At 41.5% G+C, this 20,750-nt stretch overlaps 1 protein-coding gene across 1 annotated transcript; it reads right to left on the reverse strand.

The window, feature by feature from the left end:
- Window positions 1-13,470: 13,470 nt before the first annotated feature.
- On the reverse strand, window positions 13,471-19,853 carry PLK2 (polo like kinase 2). The gene is made up of 14 exons (XM_084629517.1): window positions 19,586-19,853; window positions 18,808-18,915; window positions 18,550-18,666; window positions 18,226-18,355; window positions 17,884-17,971; window positions 17,393-17,488; window positions 16,932-17,130; window positions 16,690-16,837; window positions 16,086-16,183; window positions 15,329-15,452; window positions 14,809-15,049; window positions 14,573-14,702; window positions 14,368-14,478; window positions 13,471-14,232 (listed from the first exon to the last, which is right to left on the reverse strand). The coding sequence occupies exons 1-14, from the start codon at window positions 19,817-19,819 to the stop codon at window positions 14,041-14,043; spliced, it is 2,016 nt and encodes a 671-aa protein (XP_084485643.1). The 5' UTR covers window positions 19,820-19,853; the 3' UTR covers window positions 13,471-14,040.
- Between the last annotated feature and the right edge of the window lie 897 nt (window positions 19,854-20,750).

Here is a 20,750-nt window from a genome sequence, read left to right on the forward strand (position 1 = left end):
TGTGGTCAGGAGTCCTCACTAGCAGTTCCAAGATGCAGGACTGGTTTGAAAGCTCCTCAGAAGTGGGATCATGCACTCTTTCTGTTCAGGGGCATGCCTAGAACAAGTGCCATTAGAAATAATAAAAGTAATCAACTCTAAGCTACACATCCTTGACACTCCTTAAACATCCATAGTTTGTCCTCTTTCTAGCGACCACATTCAGGGACAAAATCCTGCTTCTCTTATGTCAGTAGTTCCATTGAAATCAAAGGAACTACCATGGTCATTAAGGTGAGCAGGATTCAGCCCTAAACATTCAAAGCAATGAGGGGTCTAACTGGACATCATTATTCTGGGTGAATCAGGTAATCATTTCAAGTCCTGTTGTGATAACTAGGCCTACAAACGTACTCAAATTGTAAAAAGTATATGGAAGCTCATAACATGTGACAAGAATCCATAGTAATGAATGTTAACAGAACATAAGGCTAGCTGCTTTCAATAATTAATGTTATAAACAGGTGCAAGAGAACCAGACAGAGAGACTAAATTAATCCAAACAAAAAAGCCACAGTGATATAACTCAAAGACGGTTGCAATTATGCTTGTTAAAAACGGATGATATGGAGCTGGAAATTTAATGAACCAAAATTGGTCTGTTGGGTATTAGGCCTAATTAGTGGACAAAATAATGAGGGGAGAACAATGTTGTCCAATTTTCCCCTTTTTAGGTTTCTTAAAAAGAGATTTGGAAAAAAAATTCATCTTCCATCCCCCCTTCCATCCCAGCTTGTCTCCTCTCCCCTCATCTTCCCTGACCCCAAGACAGAGAGAAAAGACCAGACTGAAAGACTTTCTTCCTGAGAGCAAGACCAGCAGGCCTTGTTTTTCACTTGTGAATCCCAAAAATCATATTATCATGGCATCCAGCCCTCAGCCCACCGGTGGGGATACGTAATTGCCAGCACCACAGAGGCAATAAGATCCTGTTCTGCTTTCCTTGCCTGGTGTGTTATTTTCTGCCCTACTATTTCTTTCCTCCTATCCTATATCTCAGTCTCTTGAGCTTTTCATAAAATCCTGAAATCAATTCCATTGCATCAGCACAACAAGATGAGATGACCACAGTCCTACCCTGTCTCAGGGGGAAAGACCCACTCAGGTGATGTTCCTGATCAGAATGTCACTCAGGGTCCTAGTAACAGGGGCTTTGATTGATCTGCCAGCCAAAGCATCCTCCATTCATGACTACCCAGCCATCCAGTGTTCCAAAGACCCCAACAAAAAACGTATTTCCCCCACCTTGTCTATCCTATCAGTCCTCCACCTTGTGTCTGTCTTTTAGAAACAGGACACATCAAGTCTAAAACAAAATTAACTCTTTACTTTTCTGAAAATAAGGGTTGTTCTGAAAATAAGAGACTGGTATTTTGCCTCAAAAACGAGAGACTTTAAAGCAGTGGCTTTCAACCTTTCCAGACTACTGTACCCCTTTCTGGAGTCTGATTTGTCTTGTGTACCCCCAAGTGACACCTCACTTAAAAACTACTTGCTTACAAAATCAGACATAAAAATACAAGTGTCACAGCACACTATTACTGAAAAATGGTTTACGTTCTCATTTTTACCATATAATTATAAAATCAATTGGAATATAAATATTGTAGTTACATTTCAGTGTGTAGTATATAGAGCAGTATAAACAAGTCATTGTCGGTATGAAATTTTAGTTTGTACTGGCTTTGCTTTTTATGTAGCCTGTTGTAAAACCAGGCAAATAACTAGATGAGTTGATGTACCCCCTGGAAGACCTCTGCATACCCCCAGGGGTACATGTACCTCTGGTTAAGAACCACTGCTTTAAAGGTTTTGATTAAGTTTGTTTTGCATAATCAATCACTCGGTTTCAGTATAAATGCTTTTTTTAATGTCTTGTTCTTTCTTGTGTTTGATCAATACAATTTTAAATATTAGAATTAATGCTTTGGGGTGTTCGTCAAGGAACTGAGTAAAACCAAGGTCTCTGTAGGAAAAAAAAACACATCTGAACCTAAATATCACTGTTTTAATGTTGAACAGTGAAAGTTTATAACACCATTATCTCTTTTGACCTTTGAGACCAATACAACAGTACTTTCAGTTTCAGAGGCACATTCACCAGGTGAAAAGAAATTGTAATCAAAAGACAACTGAGCCTGGGTAACAACTAAAAGTGAAACTTTTACCAGTTCATTTTCTTGGAGTGTGATAATAAAACAAATATGCTGAGATTCATTATGCAAAGCATGAAATAATGTGTTTCATTTAAATCTGATCAAGACTTATAACACAGAGCTATATGTTGAAGGAAGTTACATTTTGCTCTCTCTTGGGTTTCCCCCAATGATTCCAGACAGGTTTTTCTTTACAAAACAAGTTAAAGTAAAAAATCAACATAAAGAGCATTACATGATGATTAAAATATAAATTAAGGAGTGGTATGGCAAGACCTAAAGATCCTCTGTCAAATCTTTCTTCATTGTTACATTTACTTTTAGCATTCTTTATCTGCTCACCACTAAATAATACTCGGTAGACATAAGCTGCATGTTCTCTATGACTGTTATAGTCTTTATAAACATTCTTGAAACTGTTTTACAGGATTTAATTGTTTTTTTATTGTTTTACATCTGTTCACTACTAGATAATACTGGACAGACGAATCCTTTTGCTCTATCAGCCTTATAAACTTTTTATAAGCATTCTTGAAATTAGGAATACTAAAATGTTGATGCTTTTGCTATCAAAGAGAATGGTTTTAATGAAATTTCTGAAGTCTCTGAAACATCAGACAATACAGTTATAATCACATTTTCCTTCATTTGCTGTGGTAGCAAAGTTCAGGTTGGTTACAGTACAGTGCCTATGCATTATATATATTATATACAAAACACCCTGTATTAATAGAAGATTATTAAGGTTGTCAAATCATGCACTCAAAAGTTAGGAAATGCCAGAATAAAGGCTGTCTGTACTAGCCCCATTGTCCATGTGAATTATGATACAGTCTTTAAATACAGGATCACTTGTTGTATTTTCCACAGGACCCCGCCTCATTATTTATAGTTCACTATTTTCTACTTGTTTCATTATTCTTGTATTAAAATATTTTACAGCATCCAATCAGAGCAGAAACAATATGATGTGACCAAAAATACCACAAACGGAGCATATTTGAGACTAACTTATAGTATGAAAATTCCCATTATTTGGTAAATATTTCTGAAAAACAAATACTTTTATAGAAATCAGGCATTGTTCCCATTAAAAAAAAAGCTTAAATTTGTCAAATGTTTCCTTTAACAAATACAATGCATACACCTTTATAAGTACAAATTAACCAAAAATATTTCACAAGAAATTTCTATGAAAATGAAAGCCCTTTTTGTTTTTTTTAAATATTATTAAAAAGAAATTGGTATTTTTCTACCATGTCTTAAATTTATACATGGACAAACCAGCATACTTTGTGCATCAGAATTGTCTTGTCCATGTCACTATGTCTGAACTACACTGTTAGCTTCTTACAACAGGGGCTTTACCTCCTAATGTTTTTGTACAAGAAGTGATTGGGAATAGATTTTAGTTCCTGTGAAAAATATCAGCGCATACTAAAAGTTTTCATTTGCTTCAAAATCTTCAAAATTTTCCAGGTTTTCATGGGGAAAAAATGAAACCTCCAAACAGAACCTTTTTCAGTATTTTGAACATTTTTGGTTTTCAGTTTTTTTCAATTGCAAATGTAATCATAAACAGACGTTTCCCATGGAGATTTCCATTTTGACTTACAACATCTTTTTCCTCAAAAAATATATTTAAAAGGAAAATTTTGACCAGCTGTAGTTTGTGCAGCTTCCTGCAATCTATTGGTGTTGTATAAATAATACCACTTAAATGTTATTTGGTATGAAAACACTATTTGTGTTTGTGTGCAGAAGACGACTGCTCTGAAAACAGCATGTATCGAAACATGGGAAAAACCAAGAGATGAATGAGTGGAAAAAGGATACATGCTGAGTGACTTGTTTTGTGTGGACCAGATTGTGAATCTGGCTATGTGCCCATGCCAGGGATTAAAGGGAACCCCCTTATTATCCTGAGCGAGTAGGGTGACCAGATAAGTGTGAAAAATTGGGACAGAGGGTTGGGGGTAATAGGCGCCTATATAAGAAAAAGCCCTAAATATCAGGACTGTCCCTATAAAATGGCCACAGCCTTGGCTCCATACTGAACAGTGCTCTGGCTCAGTGCACTGGCTAAAGTAGTGTTCAGAGGGGAGTAATCTGCATCAGATATAGGGCTGGGACAGATAATGTCCCCCCAGGAATAAGACAGTGATGTTCTGAACCAATATCTGGTCTCTTCCTGGGACAGTGAAGCCCCAGGTCTCGAAGCAAGGCCACAGTTGAACTTTGTGCTGATTTACTGCTCTTGTCAGGAATGCTGTGTTTCTCAGTATGAGTGGAGAGCAATTTCACATTGCTACCCATTTACCTGCAGTCTGCCTAACCCTAATAGTATCCACATGTTCATTCATTTAAAAAGGGGGTTTTTTTGTTTGTCAGACTTCAATGTGCTAAATTTACAACAGTCTGAAAACAGTAAAAGTACTTGTGGTCAAGTTAAATAGTGCACGCTCAGTGTCACTTGGTTAGCTCATGTGACTAGTTATCTGTGTGTTCAGTTGCAGGGGTATTGCATGAGAAGGCAAAGTCAACAAGCAAGTGGTAAAACTAAAAGACAAGAAAGAATCTGTTTTGTTTTAGTTTTTTTTTACTAGTCATGCCCAGTTTTCTTTGGAAAAGCATGTGGCACTGTAATGACAATGTAATTCTTCAGCTATGTGATCTTATCTGAAAATACAAACTACAGGTAAAAGGAATAACCGATTAAAAAGCACCTTTGTCCATTTGCTGTGGCTTGATTACAAAATATATTTGTGAATTACATTGCTGTCAGATTTAGAATAAAAGAAGAAATAACATGAAAAACAAAAAAATTACAAAAATCAGAAAATAAAACATTTAAATCAGTTTGACGATTAATGGAGACTGTGGTCCCTAAAAACTGAGGCTTACAAAATCAGTAGCCACTTTTAATGTGTTGGCCATAACAGATAAAGCAGCAATGTAAGCTTCCTTCAACTTCCTTCAAAATATATCAACCCAGACCTGACCTGCAGGGACAACAGTTAGGAGTTGAGAGGATACTTCGCTCTCCAAGCCTGTTGTTTAGTCTTTCCACTCAAACGTCCAGCAAGGATGCTAATTAGCGCAAATAGCTTCTAATTAGCAATGAAAATTTTTGTAATGTGGATAGCTGCACACGATAAACTGGAATGAACCAGCAACTCATTTCACATGGCCCATAGAACAGCCATCAGGTGGTAATGACCTGCAGTCACTAAAAGCCTATGCCAGAATGAAGCCTGTGAGTCAGAGGTGTAATATTGTATTTCTAGTCCTAAACCCATCACTTCTTCTCTAACTGTATCACTGAATTCTGCATTTTATTTAATCAATCATGAATGTTTTCTAAGCAGGTGTCATACCCATTAGATATTTCCTTTGTAATGTACCCTCTAGAAAATGTTGTTAAAGCCTTGATATATTCTGTGGTCTCCCCTATCCAAAAAACAGTCCTCCTTTAACCCCATCCCGGCTCTCTCACTGCCTGTTTCATCTCCCTTCCCCACTTCACTTTGAAACTCCTTGAGCATGTCGTCTAGTCTTCACTACTGACTCTCTTCTGCACCCTCTTGCTTTTCCCCTCTTGGCTCCGGTGACAGTGAACACACAAAGGCCATTAACGGCCATTTGCTGGCCAAGTTCAAGGGCTCTTCTCTATTCATGTCCTTCTCGACCTGTCTCTCACATTTGACACTAGAGAGACAAGGTGGGTGAGCTAATATCTTTTATTGGACTAACTTCTGTTGGTGAGAAAGACAAGCTTATTCCCTCGCCAATAAATATATTACCTCACCCACTTCGTCTCAGTGGTAACCTGGGACCAACACAGCCACAACTACACTGTATGCAACATTTGACACTGTCCATCATGCCATCCTTCTCAATTGTCTCTGCTCTGGGAGTTTGTAACTCCGTGATTGACTCATTCTCTGTGTAAAGTGCAATGCACTTTTTCTACATTGTATGCTAATATTATACAATAAGAGTATTTACATTAGCCTGAGCTTGTCCTAACTGCCACATATTTCTTGTAGTAGAGGGCTTAGAATTTAATTGTTTTGATATACCACTAGTCATTTACTGTATCCCTGACACACTGTTTACTGGGGGTGCCATAAGATTACAGCATAACTCAGATGGAATGCAGAAGCAAACAGCTGGCCTTGAAGTTGATATGAAAGCCGCTCCAGTCTACAGGAAGAGTAAAGTTTACTTTTATGGCATAGCTTTACTTCCTTTCTTTTGATCTCATCAACTCCCCTCCCCCTCTACACATACTGTCAACTCCCACTTTTCATCACATTCCCATAGTAAAAAGACTAATACTCATTAAATTGAGCCAGAAAAGCTTACACCTGTGCCTGTCTATAGTACCGTATTTTTTGCTGCCATTACAATTGTAGCAAATGTTGTATGAACTGCAATTAAAGGTGATCTACAAAAGGGAAACATATATATGCTCATGCCCTGTTTTGCTTCTTTATGATGTGCCAGGATTGAGAATGGCTGGGGGGGGGTTAAAGGGGTTTGTTTGTTTTTTAAATTATTTTATCATAGAAATAACAGGAACGTCAAGTCTCATCATCTCTGTTTCTGCTGGAGCGTTTCCTGGAGGCCTAAAAAGGCAGTTTTTTTCAGCCCTCAGTGGAAAGGGTACTGGAAGTTTGAATCTTCCACAAAAAAAGAGCTTTTCTTCCAAGTCTTTGTCTGGAAGTTGAGCTATGTTGGTGATAACAAATATAAAAACAAAAAACAGAGTTTTAAACAGTCTGACTCAAATCCCTTCCTCTCAGTTTCCAGGAACATCATAATCACGTTAACCTTCCAGCACGCCTGGAAAAACAGGGAGTGCAAGACCTGCCATTTCCATCATTTAAAACAACAACAACAAAAACCTTTTCACACTCCTTTATAGATAATAAATTAGCAAAAAATGGGCACCTTTTATTTCCCTATCACAGATCAATGGCAACAATACTGTGCAAGTGTTTGTAAAACCAGGTTGATTTTGAGTTCCTGCTAGCCATAGACAGGTGATCGGTATGACTTAGTCATCTTTATTTTCGAGTCACATGCTATTGAGGCTACAGTTATGGTCACTTGAAGTCCACACGTATGGAATTTTCATGTATGCTATAGATTTAGGGTCTATCAGTCACTTTTTAAATTCCCAGTGTTTTGCATGTATTGATTTGCTTCTAGCCACCTTGGCTACAAAACTATTGTTTCAAATGAGAACTAAGGCAGTGCTTTCTTCCTGAGTCTGTAGACAGTTTAAAAGAATAACTTTAAGAGTTGTGAACTGGTCTCACTCACCTCAGAGAAGTTAACAATGTTGACATTAACGCTTATCATTAAATTTTAGAGTTAACTGTAATTTATGATAATTATAGAAGAAACTGCAGTCAGCATTCTCAACATAGCATTCTAAGAGGAAGGAAAACAGAAAAATCGGTAAGCGTTAATGTCAACATTGTTAACTTCTCTGAGGTGAGTGAGACCAGTTCACAACTCTTAAAGTTAAAGTTATTCTTTTAAACCGATTCTTGCTTGCATATTTATACCTGCCTCTGGAAGTTTCTACTACATGCATCCAACTAAGTGGGTATTCACCCACGAAAGCTTATGCTCCAATACATCTGTTAGTCTATAAGGTGCCACAGGACTCTCTGCCACTTTTAAAGATACTAATGTGTCACCTAAAGTTGGCTTCAAGAGATGGTTGACAATAAGACAATTATTCAGTTAAGCCTCTTCTACACTAGCAAACTTCATAGCTGTAACTAATGCAGCTCCACCAGTGGTAGCAATGGTAGAAGCTGTAGTGCAGACAGGGCTTGAGTGTTTTTGCTACACCATCTAATCCCCAAAAGAAATATAAATGGCGACCCCACAACAAAAAGTGGGGCACCCACAAAATAAAGCAGGGATCCACTAACTATGGGGGACAAAGAATATAAAAAGAGGAATGGAAGTGAAATCACAAGGGTACCAGAAGGGGAAACTAAGCTGAGGACCTGTGAATGGCACACATTGCTCCACAATGTGAACACCTCCCAGGGGAACTCTGCCTCGCTCCATTGTGACAGATTTATGTTACCAATCTGCCTGAGGCATCAGGTGATCAGGCTGAGGCTGTAGGATCGTTAAGGGAGGAGATGAAGGAGCACACCAAGTGACTAAGTTTTAAAGCTTTATTAATAAAATAACAGTGGTGAGTGCTGGGGCTCCCCACGTCACTAGGGGGAAGAAAGAAAGTGTTAGTGCCCATGCCCTAACCCACTTTCATACTCACACATGCACGACCCGAGGCTGGCCAAGCTTGGGTGTAATGTTAGAAGAAGAGGGGGAAGGATGGACAGGAGTTTTGTCCTGTGCACAGGCTGCCCAGGGTCTGCTGTTGATCTCTGATTTGCTCCAGTTCTCGAGAGGGTTTTAAGTCCTGGGGTCTTTTGGGGGGTGTCTCGTTCTGGGACCTCTGTCCCCCTGTGCTCTTTGTACCAGTTCAGAATGACCTTCTGTGGCTTCCTTAGCTTTCCCAAAACATACCAGCTTCAGGGACGCAAATACGGATGTTTTCCCCCTCGCTGGCCTTCACTGTCTCACTAGTGTTCACAGCCCCTGCAGTTCTGTTCAGCTGAATCCTCCTTTCTCACAGCTGGTCGGGGTTGGAATTCAGGCCCCCGTCTTTCTTGGCAGGCGGCCGAGAGTCTGTTGTGTGCTGTGGCCTTGGGCTGGAGTCAGCGTCTTATCTTCGGACCTTGCTGGAGCGTCGAGTTAACCCATTCCCTTCTCTCTTCCTCCCTCTACGGCCTCTCGTAACCTGCAAAGGAACCTGTCACTCCACACTCACACCTTCAACCCTTCCCACAAACACACTTCACTAAATATACAAACACGAGCAACATACAATGCTAAACTGCTTCCCCAGGGGTCCCCATGGGGAGGGGCAATTATGTTGAGACACCATCAACAACCACAGATATAAGCAACAGAAATAAGCCCCACAGCCTATCCCCATCCTCAATCCAACGTCTGCCTCTTAGATTGATAAATGGACATCTTGGCCAGTGTCAGGAGTTGATTGACAAGGAGATCCTGAGACTTCATAGGGCCACAGATAGGAAATGCATAAATAAAAAGGCAGAAGGAAAAGTGCAGCCAGAACCTCAACAAGAAGTTCTGGAGGAGATAGAAAAGGGATTGCAATGTGGTGCAATGCAAATACACATACAGCAGGTTTTTGTTCTGGCCACAGAAAGGACAGGTGTCAGGGGACTCCGAAAAGGCTGATCACTGAGAGACATTCACCCTCCACAAGTGATAAAAGTCTGGCCACTTTGTCTCAGGACAGGACAGGACACAAGGGCAAGGAAGTGGAGGTGTAGAATATGAGTGTCACAGGGTCCATCCAATCCCACAGTCCATTGACCAGGCAGCCTCCAATTCTGGTGATACCAGCCAGCAACAAACTGTGGTACACCAATGAGCCCACAAAGACTTGAGTAAGGAAATGGGGATTATGCAGCAAGGGCTTAAGGAGAAGGTCTTTCCTCACTCTCCTGGTAGCCATCCTGGGCCTGGTCACAGAGACAAGCGTCCAAGTCCTGAGGAGGTCTTGGTAAAACAAGGTTGCTTGGAAAGGTTTCAGGTGGGTGTAAAAGAGATGGCAGTTATATTGGGCCCTGAGAGGCAGCAGAGAAAGGTGTGCAAAGTGCTAATGACAGAAGTGAAGGGCTTTGCATCCCATTAGTCATCCTCTACACCTCCTAGTCCTCCTTCCCCAAATTCTGTTTTTTTTAAAATAATAATTAGAAGAGAACTAGAACTAGACTTAACTCAGAACATAAAACAGTTAATACTAAACCAAGATGCCATCCTTGCCTGCTTCCGTTCAGATTTATTTTCACATGACACAGACACTGTAAAATGTCTGACCTTTCCCTCTGCTGTGAAATCAGGGAATAAGACAATTTCTAAACTTAGCCTAACCCTAACTTGTAAAGCCTTGATATACCCAAATCCCTCACATCAATTTTGTTTTCTCATTGAAACAAAATTACAAGGATAAATCCCAGAGGCTAAAACTTTATATTCTATTAAACTAAATTCCAAACGTTGATGACCCATGATATTAGATTCAAGTACCATATATTAAATAGAGTTTTACTTCTTAATTGGAATGTATTGGTATAATTTAATTGTGGCAATTCAATCAAAGAGATGTTGGCCACCACGGAAGTTAATAAGGCATAAAAAGTGTGAAGACAGTCAGGAAGCTACAGTCTAACAAATACCTAGCACAGCTCATGGTCATAATTGTATTTGATTGCATGGATATTCATTTAACTCAGCTTTCCTAGTTAGCTATATGTACCTTCAACATATACATTTTGAGTATATCTAAACAGGTAAGATATTCTCTTTAAGGAAGCACAAAGTAGAAAAATGGTACTCATCTCATTTTATTCTGTGCTGTAAATGCCATTAACGCAGCAGTCACCATCTGCATTTTCCACTTCTGAATATTCTAGGCCAATTTAGGGTCCTTGTTAACCAGACATCATTTCACAGCTTGTAACGCTAATCCTAGAAACAGTTTATCCCTGTGCAACTACGTTTGGTTTTATGAAATCAGCTTCACCAGTCTGTGAGAACCAAAAGCGTACTGCAGAACATCAAGGAATCAAATGTTGAATGGCTGGTGGCATCTAAATGCATTACAACCTCAAAGGATGGCCTATTTTAGAATTCTAATTTTCTTCTTGCCTTACTGGTTATAGCAGCCCTGCTTGTCCAAATGTATTTACACACTCTCTCTCTAAGTTAATTTTTGGCCAACATGTCACTTTCATCACTCCCTACTAGTCATTATGTGAGTGCTCACCCAGTCTAACTCTCATTTCTAACTTTTGCTCCCTCCTTTAAATCTAGCTCAGAGGTTCCCAGACTGGCAACTTACTCTCCTTGTTTTCAGCAGACAAAACCAGAACAGCTAGGAGGAGGAGATGATAGTCAAAAGAGCAGCATGATTCAACTTTTCAGAAAACTTTTCAAAACATTGGTCATGTTGGAGAAGACTATGCAAGTGCTCTCCTAATACTGTATTAGTTTTCCATGTAACCAATTGCAACAATGATGTTATGTGACTGGGAATACAGGATCAAGTGGTGCACTAGATACTCTCATTTGTGACAGGGTCCACCCTAAGAAAGAATTTGGGAACCATAGCTACAGGACTAAAGTGTCATTTTAAGTAGGCTTTTGATTTAGCCCCTCTCAGCCACACAAAAATTTAGGGCAGTGTACAGTTTTACTTTTTCATATATAAGAATGTAACATACTAAGTAGTGAAAGACAACACATGGACCAGACAGGTTCACAAGGGTTTAAATAAAGACAATAAAGCAACAAACCTCTTGACACAACATTGTTCTACATTAAATTCAATATATTCAATTGCATTTGAATGACACAGTGGGTTATAAGTGTGCATGACAGATTAAAACCTATAATCATACTCTAAAGGGTATTAAAGTTTACTCCTTCAATTTGAAGTCAAAGGCATTACCTTGCTCACACTGGCCTGAATGTAGGCCATAGCAAGATGTCAACACAGAAGGTGTAGCTACATAAGCAAAGACTCATGGCTCCTCCTACATGTGCAGATAGCTACCCAGTAATGCCTGTGTAGAGGGAGTGGAGCTATCGTTCAAGTAATGCTGTTGTATTGCAAGTGCTTGCTTGTTGTTTTTTTAAGTTAATCTTTCTTTTTGGAAAACCAGGAATTACAACAAGTTGCTGCATGTGCAATTGGAGGAAAATCAGTCAATTGGGAGTAGTCAGTCATCAACATCTCCCTTCTGGGGGAGCTGGAAGGTCCAAATTCTGTTCACAACAGCAAGAATCTAGTTTAACTCCTCCCATTGAAGTACCTGGAGTAACATCGGTCAGCATAACAGTTCAATCGAGTCTTCCTGTCTAGACTGAGACTAAATAAATGTTAATACACAATATTCAGGAAGAGCAAAAACTGCATCAGAAGATTCAGATGAGGTTTTACACAGAAGCTAGATAATGCAAGTCCCTGGAGACCTAAGGGAAAGTCTAATCCCACCCCCAATCACTAATTTTAATTGCATTTATAATTTGTTCGGTCTGCATTTTGTTTTAAAAGACTTTCCACTTCCTGTAGTCAACTGGATTGGTTGACACACTGAGGTGTTCTTACAATTATCTTTCCACGTAGATGTCACTGTTACATGGGGATTATTTTATCGAGTAAAGGACAGACAGATGTTTAACAAAGCTAACAGCAATGTACAGTTTTCTATGGCACAAGTTTTCCCCCAGCCATTTTGGAGCACTTAGGTTCTGTACATTTAACCAAGATATGAAGAAGTCAGTACTACACATCCAGGGAAACTTAAGACACCAAATGCCAATATTGCACATTTGACATATACAAATTGTTTTGGTTAAAAAAAACGTTCAATTAGCTGCATTATTAATTTTGACAAATTCAGCCAAAAGATGGGTACTACGTTTTATGCTAGAGTAGCTTCTTCTTCCCGAAATTTTTGTTAAATACTTAATGAGGTTTTATTTTAACTAGTCAGAAAATAGCCACTCAAGCATAATGGAAGAGAAACATGCCTAGTCATGTCTAAAAAGCTAAGTGATACACATGGACCAGAGATTCTAGTGTTTGAGTTTTCATGGAATAACTCAAGCCTCCCTCCTCCAATACCAAGAGTTTTCATCCATTGTGAAAGATGGGAAGTTTACTCACAATGAACTCTGACTTTAACAGCAACGGACAATTCCACTGAGTACCCTTCAGAGGAAGGCCAGTTCTAATTAATGGCAAGAATGCATTTAAATTCCTGGCATGATGTCTCTTGAAGGCCTCTCACTCTTGTTTTTAGTTATACTAATGTAGAAATAGAGGCAAGATCTGCACAATTATTTTGCAACTCCATCAACAACTTCCAATTGTATCAGACTTCTGCCAAAGAGTGGTGGGAAAAATTTACCTTTTGACAGAATATTGAAGCATATGATCATTTTCTCTATTTGGATGAATAGCTTTCCCATTTCATGCTTAGTGTTATGGGTTTGTAGTTTTAAGCTTTTGAGCCGATTAAGGCTCAAGTTGTGTATCTTTTTTAGATATCGTTTTAGGAAAGCAATCCAACAAGTTTTATTGATGCAGAGCAGAGGATCTTAAATTGCATATTAAAGAAATGAGTAAAGAGTGTTCAGTTTTTCCATTCTTTATTGCCAACAAATGTATATTTAAAATATCAAGGTCCAAAAAATTGTTGTGTAATAAATACTTGACTTTGGGCTGTAATAAATAAAAAATTATTAACAAGGAATGCACTTTGCCAGCCACAAGTGTGGCTAGTTCTTGAAAAAATAAGGAAGAAGTTATGGCCATAGTTCACAGTTTTAAGCAGCCAAAACCTGCTCATTACAGCTATTCCACAACATGGAGCTCTCCCCTTCCCCTCCCCTCCCCAAAGCATATTCACAGTTTTAAGTCCTCCATCAGAACTGCTCCCTACAGAACCAGAAGTCACTCTGCTGAACTTAAGTCAAGCCTTTAAACATGTGCAAAGCAAGAAAGGTCTATTCCAAAGAACTTCTTGTCACACTGTTTCATTAGTCCAACAAAGTAGGATTAGGTCTGTCTGGTCCCAGCCCAGCACACTGCGAGTATAGTTTTCGTACCACCACTCATCCATCATCAACATACTAGTCGCTCCACTGCCTCCACTGTAGATTTCACAGTGAAAAGAATCCTTTGGGTTTAAGAGTCTGTCCTTCAGTTACATCTTTGCAGCAACATGTTCAGTGCATATTCCATTCTGTGTTTTAGTTCCAATGAACATCCAGAAATCAGAAGTGTTGTCAGTCGAAATGTTGTTGATATTCTATCTTCATTGATGTAGGTAAGGAGATACTCCTCATTTTGGTTACAGATGATTATTTTTGTGTGATCATGGTAAAAGTTCACCTGCAAAAAAGAGAATTGTTATTCATGTTCTCCCGTCAACCTTCAGATGCAGGAGTCTAAAGGAAAGTCACAAGTTCACCTGCACAACAGTGTCACAGGCACACATTTACTCAGCACCATCCTAGAAGTATTTACCTGAAGTGTGCCATCATTGAAGAGCATCATTAACGCTTTGTCAGATTTTAGCCACTGTAAGAGGTAAAGCCTGGGCCTGCGAACATCAGTTACACTGGGCAGATCCCCTCCCTAAGAAAAAAAAAGAGCAAAGCCACCATGTCAGCTCATGTTTACTGCATGTTCATTGCCTTCAGTGGCCTTTCAGAATCTGAGTTGTACTTACATCCATGAGGTTCTCCTCCATGTAGTGAGAGAAGTATTTCAGAACAGTTACTTGGCTGATGAATTGTTCAGGGGCATCTGTAGCTGGAAAGACAGAGCACTGGCCTAGCTCAGCATAGTAGTGGACTGTTCTGCAGGACCAGGGAAAAAACAAAATTACAGGTATGTTCAAGCATAACATTTAAGGCAGACTCAACTTAGTGAATTGTCAATCTCTAATCATTTGGAGGCATTTACTTTTTGTCTGGTAGGAGGCTCATGTGTGCTCCATTGTTGAAAAGAACACCCACAGTGTGGTCTGACAGCTGGTAACCAAAGCCGTATTTGTTTGAGTAGTCAACCCATTTTGTAACCCACTGGAAAGATGCAGTCAGCTGTTCTTTGGGAATACTATCTGCTTCTGGCATATTCTCAAGACATCCTCGCAGTACCCTTGCAACTGTATCAGCAACACTTCCCATGGTGCTGTCTTCCAAACCTGAAAGAGAAGAGCAGAACTGTTACATTATGCAGACGGTGGGTGTGTTGCCAAATCCTGAACTATCTACACCTTAGTCTAAATAAATCCAGTTTTGTCAGCCTCTTAAGGTTTAGTTCTTTCAGAATGAAGAATTGCAACCAACATTTAGTTTTAAGAATGGGAAGAAATGTGTTCTAAGGCTGAAATCCACTGTTATTTGAAGCTTGTTTTTACTGTTCTGCATGTTATGATTTAACAGGAAAACCCAATCTTGAACTCCATTAATGTTGTACTTACATTCACTGCTACTGCTGCAACTTCCTAGAGTTCCTCTAACTATCATTCGAATGGAGTCTCCAATCTGCTTGGTCTCTGCTAGAGTGCCAGGTTTGGCTGCTGTAATGTTAGAAGGCTGGGTCTCCTACAAGAAGAAATCATATATTTAAGAATCAATAAGGCAAGTCAAGTTGTATAGCTCTCATATTAAAGACTGGCATTGCCAGGATCAATTGACAGCTAAATAATTTAGGAGATCTGGTGTCTGCTTCCTAACAAGTATAAAGGAAGCATCAGGACAAGAACATGCTGTTTATGTCTTGCATTTCACAAAGCCTGGACAATGTAGCAAAACTGGTTACTCTAGTTCTCATGAACCCACAAAATGCTGCAGCATTTGGGTTGCACACACTGCATGTGAACATTAAAATCCCAATAATTTCATTGACATTCTATGAAGACTTACATTTTTATAATAACCAAATCCTTATATTTGGAGTATTGAGAGAAATGCCTAGCAGCATCCCTTTAAAATTTGTGCAGAATGGAGCACAGATAAAGCTAGATTTTCGAAAGATGTAGAGACACTCTATAACAAATATTAAAGGCTATTACATACCAGTGAGGCAAACATGCTTAAGCCCTCTTACAACAGTCACTACCATATAACTGCTAATCATTTAAGCGTGGTTAGGGAATATAAATCTCAATTATGAATTCATGCCATGTATCAGGAACTACAATGGGATCAGGTACTAGTAAATCAGTTTGACTATACCTCATCTGTTCTGTGTCTGTGGGGCTGTTGGGTTATCGAGGTCTTTTTCAAATCATGTCTAAGTTTGTAGATTTCTTCGTCCTCTTTAGCTAGTCTATCTGTAATTTAAAAAACCAAATATTTATCATATCTAAAAATGTTTACACAATGCCTAATACTATAAATACCCCACAAAAATGTTAGCTACAAACAAAGACGGAATGTGTAAACAACTCATTCATTCCCTCTCTTCTTGCAGGGCATTCTCTCCCACCTGCAGCATACTCCTGGCAAATATGTATAATGGCATTTCTACCTTGAGACTAACTGTAGTTAAACAGAAACAGTAGATTATGGCCATATAAAAAGCTTGCTGGTATACTACAAGAAACATTTCCCTATGTAAATTGGGGATGTAGACTGTGGGCTACATCTGCCTACACCTAGTGGCATGCAGATCAATATGAACATGACAAGGACAAGACAGTTCGATGATGTAAATTAACAGTTTACAATATTATACTTGGGTAAATGCAAATGCTGTTTTTACATCTTGTAGATGTATCCCTAGTTGACACTAAGTGTAAGCAAGCTATATACAAGAGTATAATTCTAATATACTTACTATGTGCATCAAAGTATCTTGCTTTTTCCTTTTTACCACCAAACAGAGCAGCAGCTGCCTTTTTGAAGAAATTCTTAGCTGGACTTGACAAGTGGAAGTCAGGAACAGTGTGACAACAGCTAGAGGAGAGTCGATCTGGTGTAAAGCCCTGTATAAATGAAATGTAGAAGCCAATACTTAGAAGACTGATGTGCACTTAGAATAATGCAATGTTCTGGACCAGAAAGCTACACAATACAAACCTGTAAGAAAAAGTCATGTCGAATTATATCATCTAAACTGGGCCGGTCCTCAGGATTTTTTGACAACATGCTAGCTATTAAGTGCTTTGCAGGTGCCAACAGAGATGATGGTAGAGTATATCTTGCTTCCCTTATACATCTGTAGGTTTCTTTGAGGTTTGTCGTCTCAAATGGAGGTCTTCCTAACAGCATTGTGTACCTGTTTAAAAGGAATAAAAGAGGCTCTCAGTACTTGAGTAAATGCAAAAACACTTCAAAATATAGGAGGTTTTTTTAAAGTCACTTGAAATTAGCAGCCCATTTCTTAGCAAGAAGGTTGCTTTAATAATTTATGTGTTATATTTGTAGGTTAGGCAGACTTCAGGCATTGTGTTCACCCAGTCATTGCCTCTTCTCTGAGCCCTAAGGCTAATCCAAGTTATATTATCAAGACAGCTCTGAGTCTTTGAAGTGATACTTACATTACACAACCTAAGGCCCATATGTCAGATTCACATCCATGTCCTTGTTTGTTGAGGACTTCTGGAGAGAGGTAATTTGGTGTGCCACAGATTGTTCTGCAAACCAAAGAGATCAGGACTCAATATATCAACCCGGAGAAGAAATGTAAGGGTGTTTCCATAGGGCAGTTTACCCCCTCCATTAGATTTGGGCAGGAGTTTAGAAGCTCTCAAAAAAGCAGTGTGCATCACTGTTACCAACATTCCTATTTAGTCTTCAATATACAGGAAAAGCCATACGAAGCACATCATGGCAACACTGAGTCAGACATCCTGCCTCTGGCATTGGCCGGTATCTAAGTGTCCAGAGCAATAAGCCTCCCAGCACATACTGCAGTGCTTTTACAGGAGGGAAAAGTTCTGACCCCTGCAGTGGTTGCTGGTCTTTGGATTCCTCTAATTTTTAAATTTTTGGATTAATGCTGTCCCTTAAACATTCTTGAGGCTCCTACCTCCTTCTGTGTTCCAGCGGTTCCAACCTTGCTGCCAAACCAAAGTCGCCTACTTTTAGTTCCATGGCCTCATTAATGAAGAAATTACCTAGACCAAAAAAAAAAAGTGAATCCCTTCCTGGCAAGATAGGGATGCATTAGCCACGAGTGCTGAGTCACACTAGCAAAAGCCAGCAGATAGCCAAGCTTTTTTATGAATACTTAATGTCATTACTTAAGTGCTCCAGGTTTCCATTGTAGAAAAAGAGAGGTGATTCTCTCAATTGAGCTATAAGGCTGCTAAGTGCCCCAGTGCTGGAAGCAGTGCTTTTTTTGTAATCAATGAGGGAAAAAATGACTTACCTAGTTTAAGGTCTCTGTGCAAGATTTCCTGTTCATGAAGATATTTTAGCCCTGACACTATCTGCCTGAGGTAGTATCGCACTTCTGGTTCCGTCAATACCTTCCTTGCTTTCAAGATGTGAGCCATAGACTACAAAAAAAAAAAAAAAAATCGAACAAAGAGGTGAATTAAAGTTCTCAAGTAGGTTTCACTTTTAACGAAAAAGCAAGGCAAAATGACCCCCCCCCCAAAAAAGCTATGAGAAATCTTTCACATATTATACATTTACATTAGTTGCAGATCCCAGGTAAGTGAATACTGAATTTCTCCCAGTTGATGCTCACCCTTCTACTGCAGTACTCCAGAAGAATGTAAATATTCTCTTTGTCCTCAAAGTAGTGGTAAAACTGTACAACGTGCCTGTGATTAAGCATTCTGTGCAGCTCAATCTCTTTATCAATCTAAAGCACAAGACACAAGAAAAGCTTATTAGCCTTGCAACCTTGGTTGAGGAGACTGCTAACGCCAGCAGACATTTCTAAAGAGGGAAGGGCCATGCAGCACAAAGAGATTTTTTAAACAAGAGTCACTCATGCACACACCTTTTCCCTTTGATGAGGTTTAGCTACTCTGCTGTGAGGAATGATTTTTGCAGCATAGACTTTGTTCGTTGTCAAATCAGTCATCTCATAACATTTGGCAAATCCACCCTAGAGAGATAAACCAAAAAAAAAAAAAATGCAATTGAGCATGGTATGAAAGAGGTTCCTCATTTAATCAGTCATCTGCTGGGTCTAATTGTTCAAGAGGCTTGTAAGAGTAGGGGGCTGGCGTAATTTCCTCCGCATTGGGCATTTCGGTAGCAGACAGACCCCCCCACCTCATTGTGTGGGGGGAGGAGGACGGCTCCCAAATCAAAGCCATTTTAGAGACATGACATGAGAAAACACAATTTTAGGGATGGAGGAAAGGGGAGATCCAGGGATAAGTGGTGGGGCAGAAAGGGCCAGTGTAACATAGCATGCTTCACACGCTCCCGTTTACACAGACAAGGAGATCCGATCCAGATTTAGACAGTCACAGGGCATCACTTCCACCGCGCTATATCGGAGCGAGCCCGACAAGGCAGCCAGCCACACAGGCGGGCCTGCGGCTGCCGAAGCGGGGATTTGCAGCATGCAGCAGGTGACCACGCGCACTGACATGCAGGGGGAAAGGGGTAGGGCAGGACACTGCTGCCGGGCTCGAGGGAGGACCATGCCGCGCTCGGCCCCGCTGCCGGTGCGGGAAGGGAGCAGGGAGCTGCCGGGCTGGCTGCTCCCCGGGGCGAGTCGCTCTCTGGAGCCCGGGAGGCGGAGGCTGCAGGCGCCGGTCCTTTACCTTGCCGAGCACCTTGCCGCGGCAGTAGCGCTTGCCCGTGCCGGGGTCGGTGATAACCCGGGAGACCTCGGGGGCAGCCTGCGGGTGGTGATGCTGCTGCGGCTGCTGCTGCTGCTCCTCCACCGGCTTCTTGCGCCGCGCCTCCCCGCCGCAAGCTCTGCCCAGCCCCGGCTCGCCCGCCCTGGGGCCGCCGCCGCCGCCCGGCTGCTGAGCGATCGTCCGCAGTAACTCCATCGCCAGCCCGCCCCAGCCCCGCCGCTCACCACTGCGCGGGGCGCCCGCCGCACGCGCCCCTTATAGCGCAGGCGGCGGCGGCGGCTCCGCCCCGAACCCCGCCTCCGTCACAAAGCGCCGCCTTCTCGCCCGCCCGCCCGCCCGCCCGCTGCCCTGCGCACGAGCTGCCCGCCCGGGAGCGCGAGTTAAATGCCGCGCGCGCCCGCCCGCCGTGTGTGAGGGGGGAGGGGCAATCCCCGTGGGTGTCACCAGCGGCCCCTGATCCCCGCCCCGTCCCGCCCCTGCAATGGGGGGGCTCCCTCCCGTACTCCGGCAGATTTCGGTGGCGGTACGGGGCGCGATTCCGCCTCGCCGTTCCCCAGGAGCAAGAAAATCCGCAGCCAAGCCGCTGACGCGGGGCCTGGAGCCGGCGGGTGCAGGGCTGGGATGGGCCCGGCCAGTCCATCGGTCATGTCCCAGGCACACAGCCCCTCCGCCCGCCCCTAGGCTGGAGCCTTGCCCATCCCGTGCAGGCAAACGCGGCAGCGGTGGCACCAGCAGTGTCCTTGGGCGAGGGGCGTGTCTCTCCCTGCCCGCAGGGGCGCAGGGGAAGAGGCGATGCACCCACCGGGATACATGTGCCCTTTGGGCTGGCCTTGTTTTTCCGGTCTAATGTCTGTTGGTCTGAATAGATCGTGTGGGCAACACCCAGGGTGAGGACACATGCCCTGACTGCACCCCAACTTAACTAGATGGAGCCATGCCAGTTACAGACACACACAGGCTGAGGTCCTTAGTCCTGCTCTTCCCTGCCAACAAGTCATTGAAATCCTCAAGGACAGAGACGAGAGCCCTTCTCACCTCCCCACCTCATCCCACTGTCCCCCTTGAGGGAATGGTGGGGCCCAGTAGTAAGGCTGGTGGAGCATGTTGAAATACTTGTAATAAAATG

Source organism: Lepidochelys olivacea, assembly GCF_965140295.1.
Source record: "Lepidochelys olivacea isolate rLepOli2 genome assembly, chromosome: 5".
In the NCBI taxonomy this organism is placed as follows: Eukaryota; Metazoa; Chordata; order Testudines; family Cheloniidae; genus Lepidochelys; species Lepidochelys olivacea.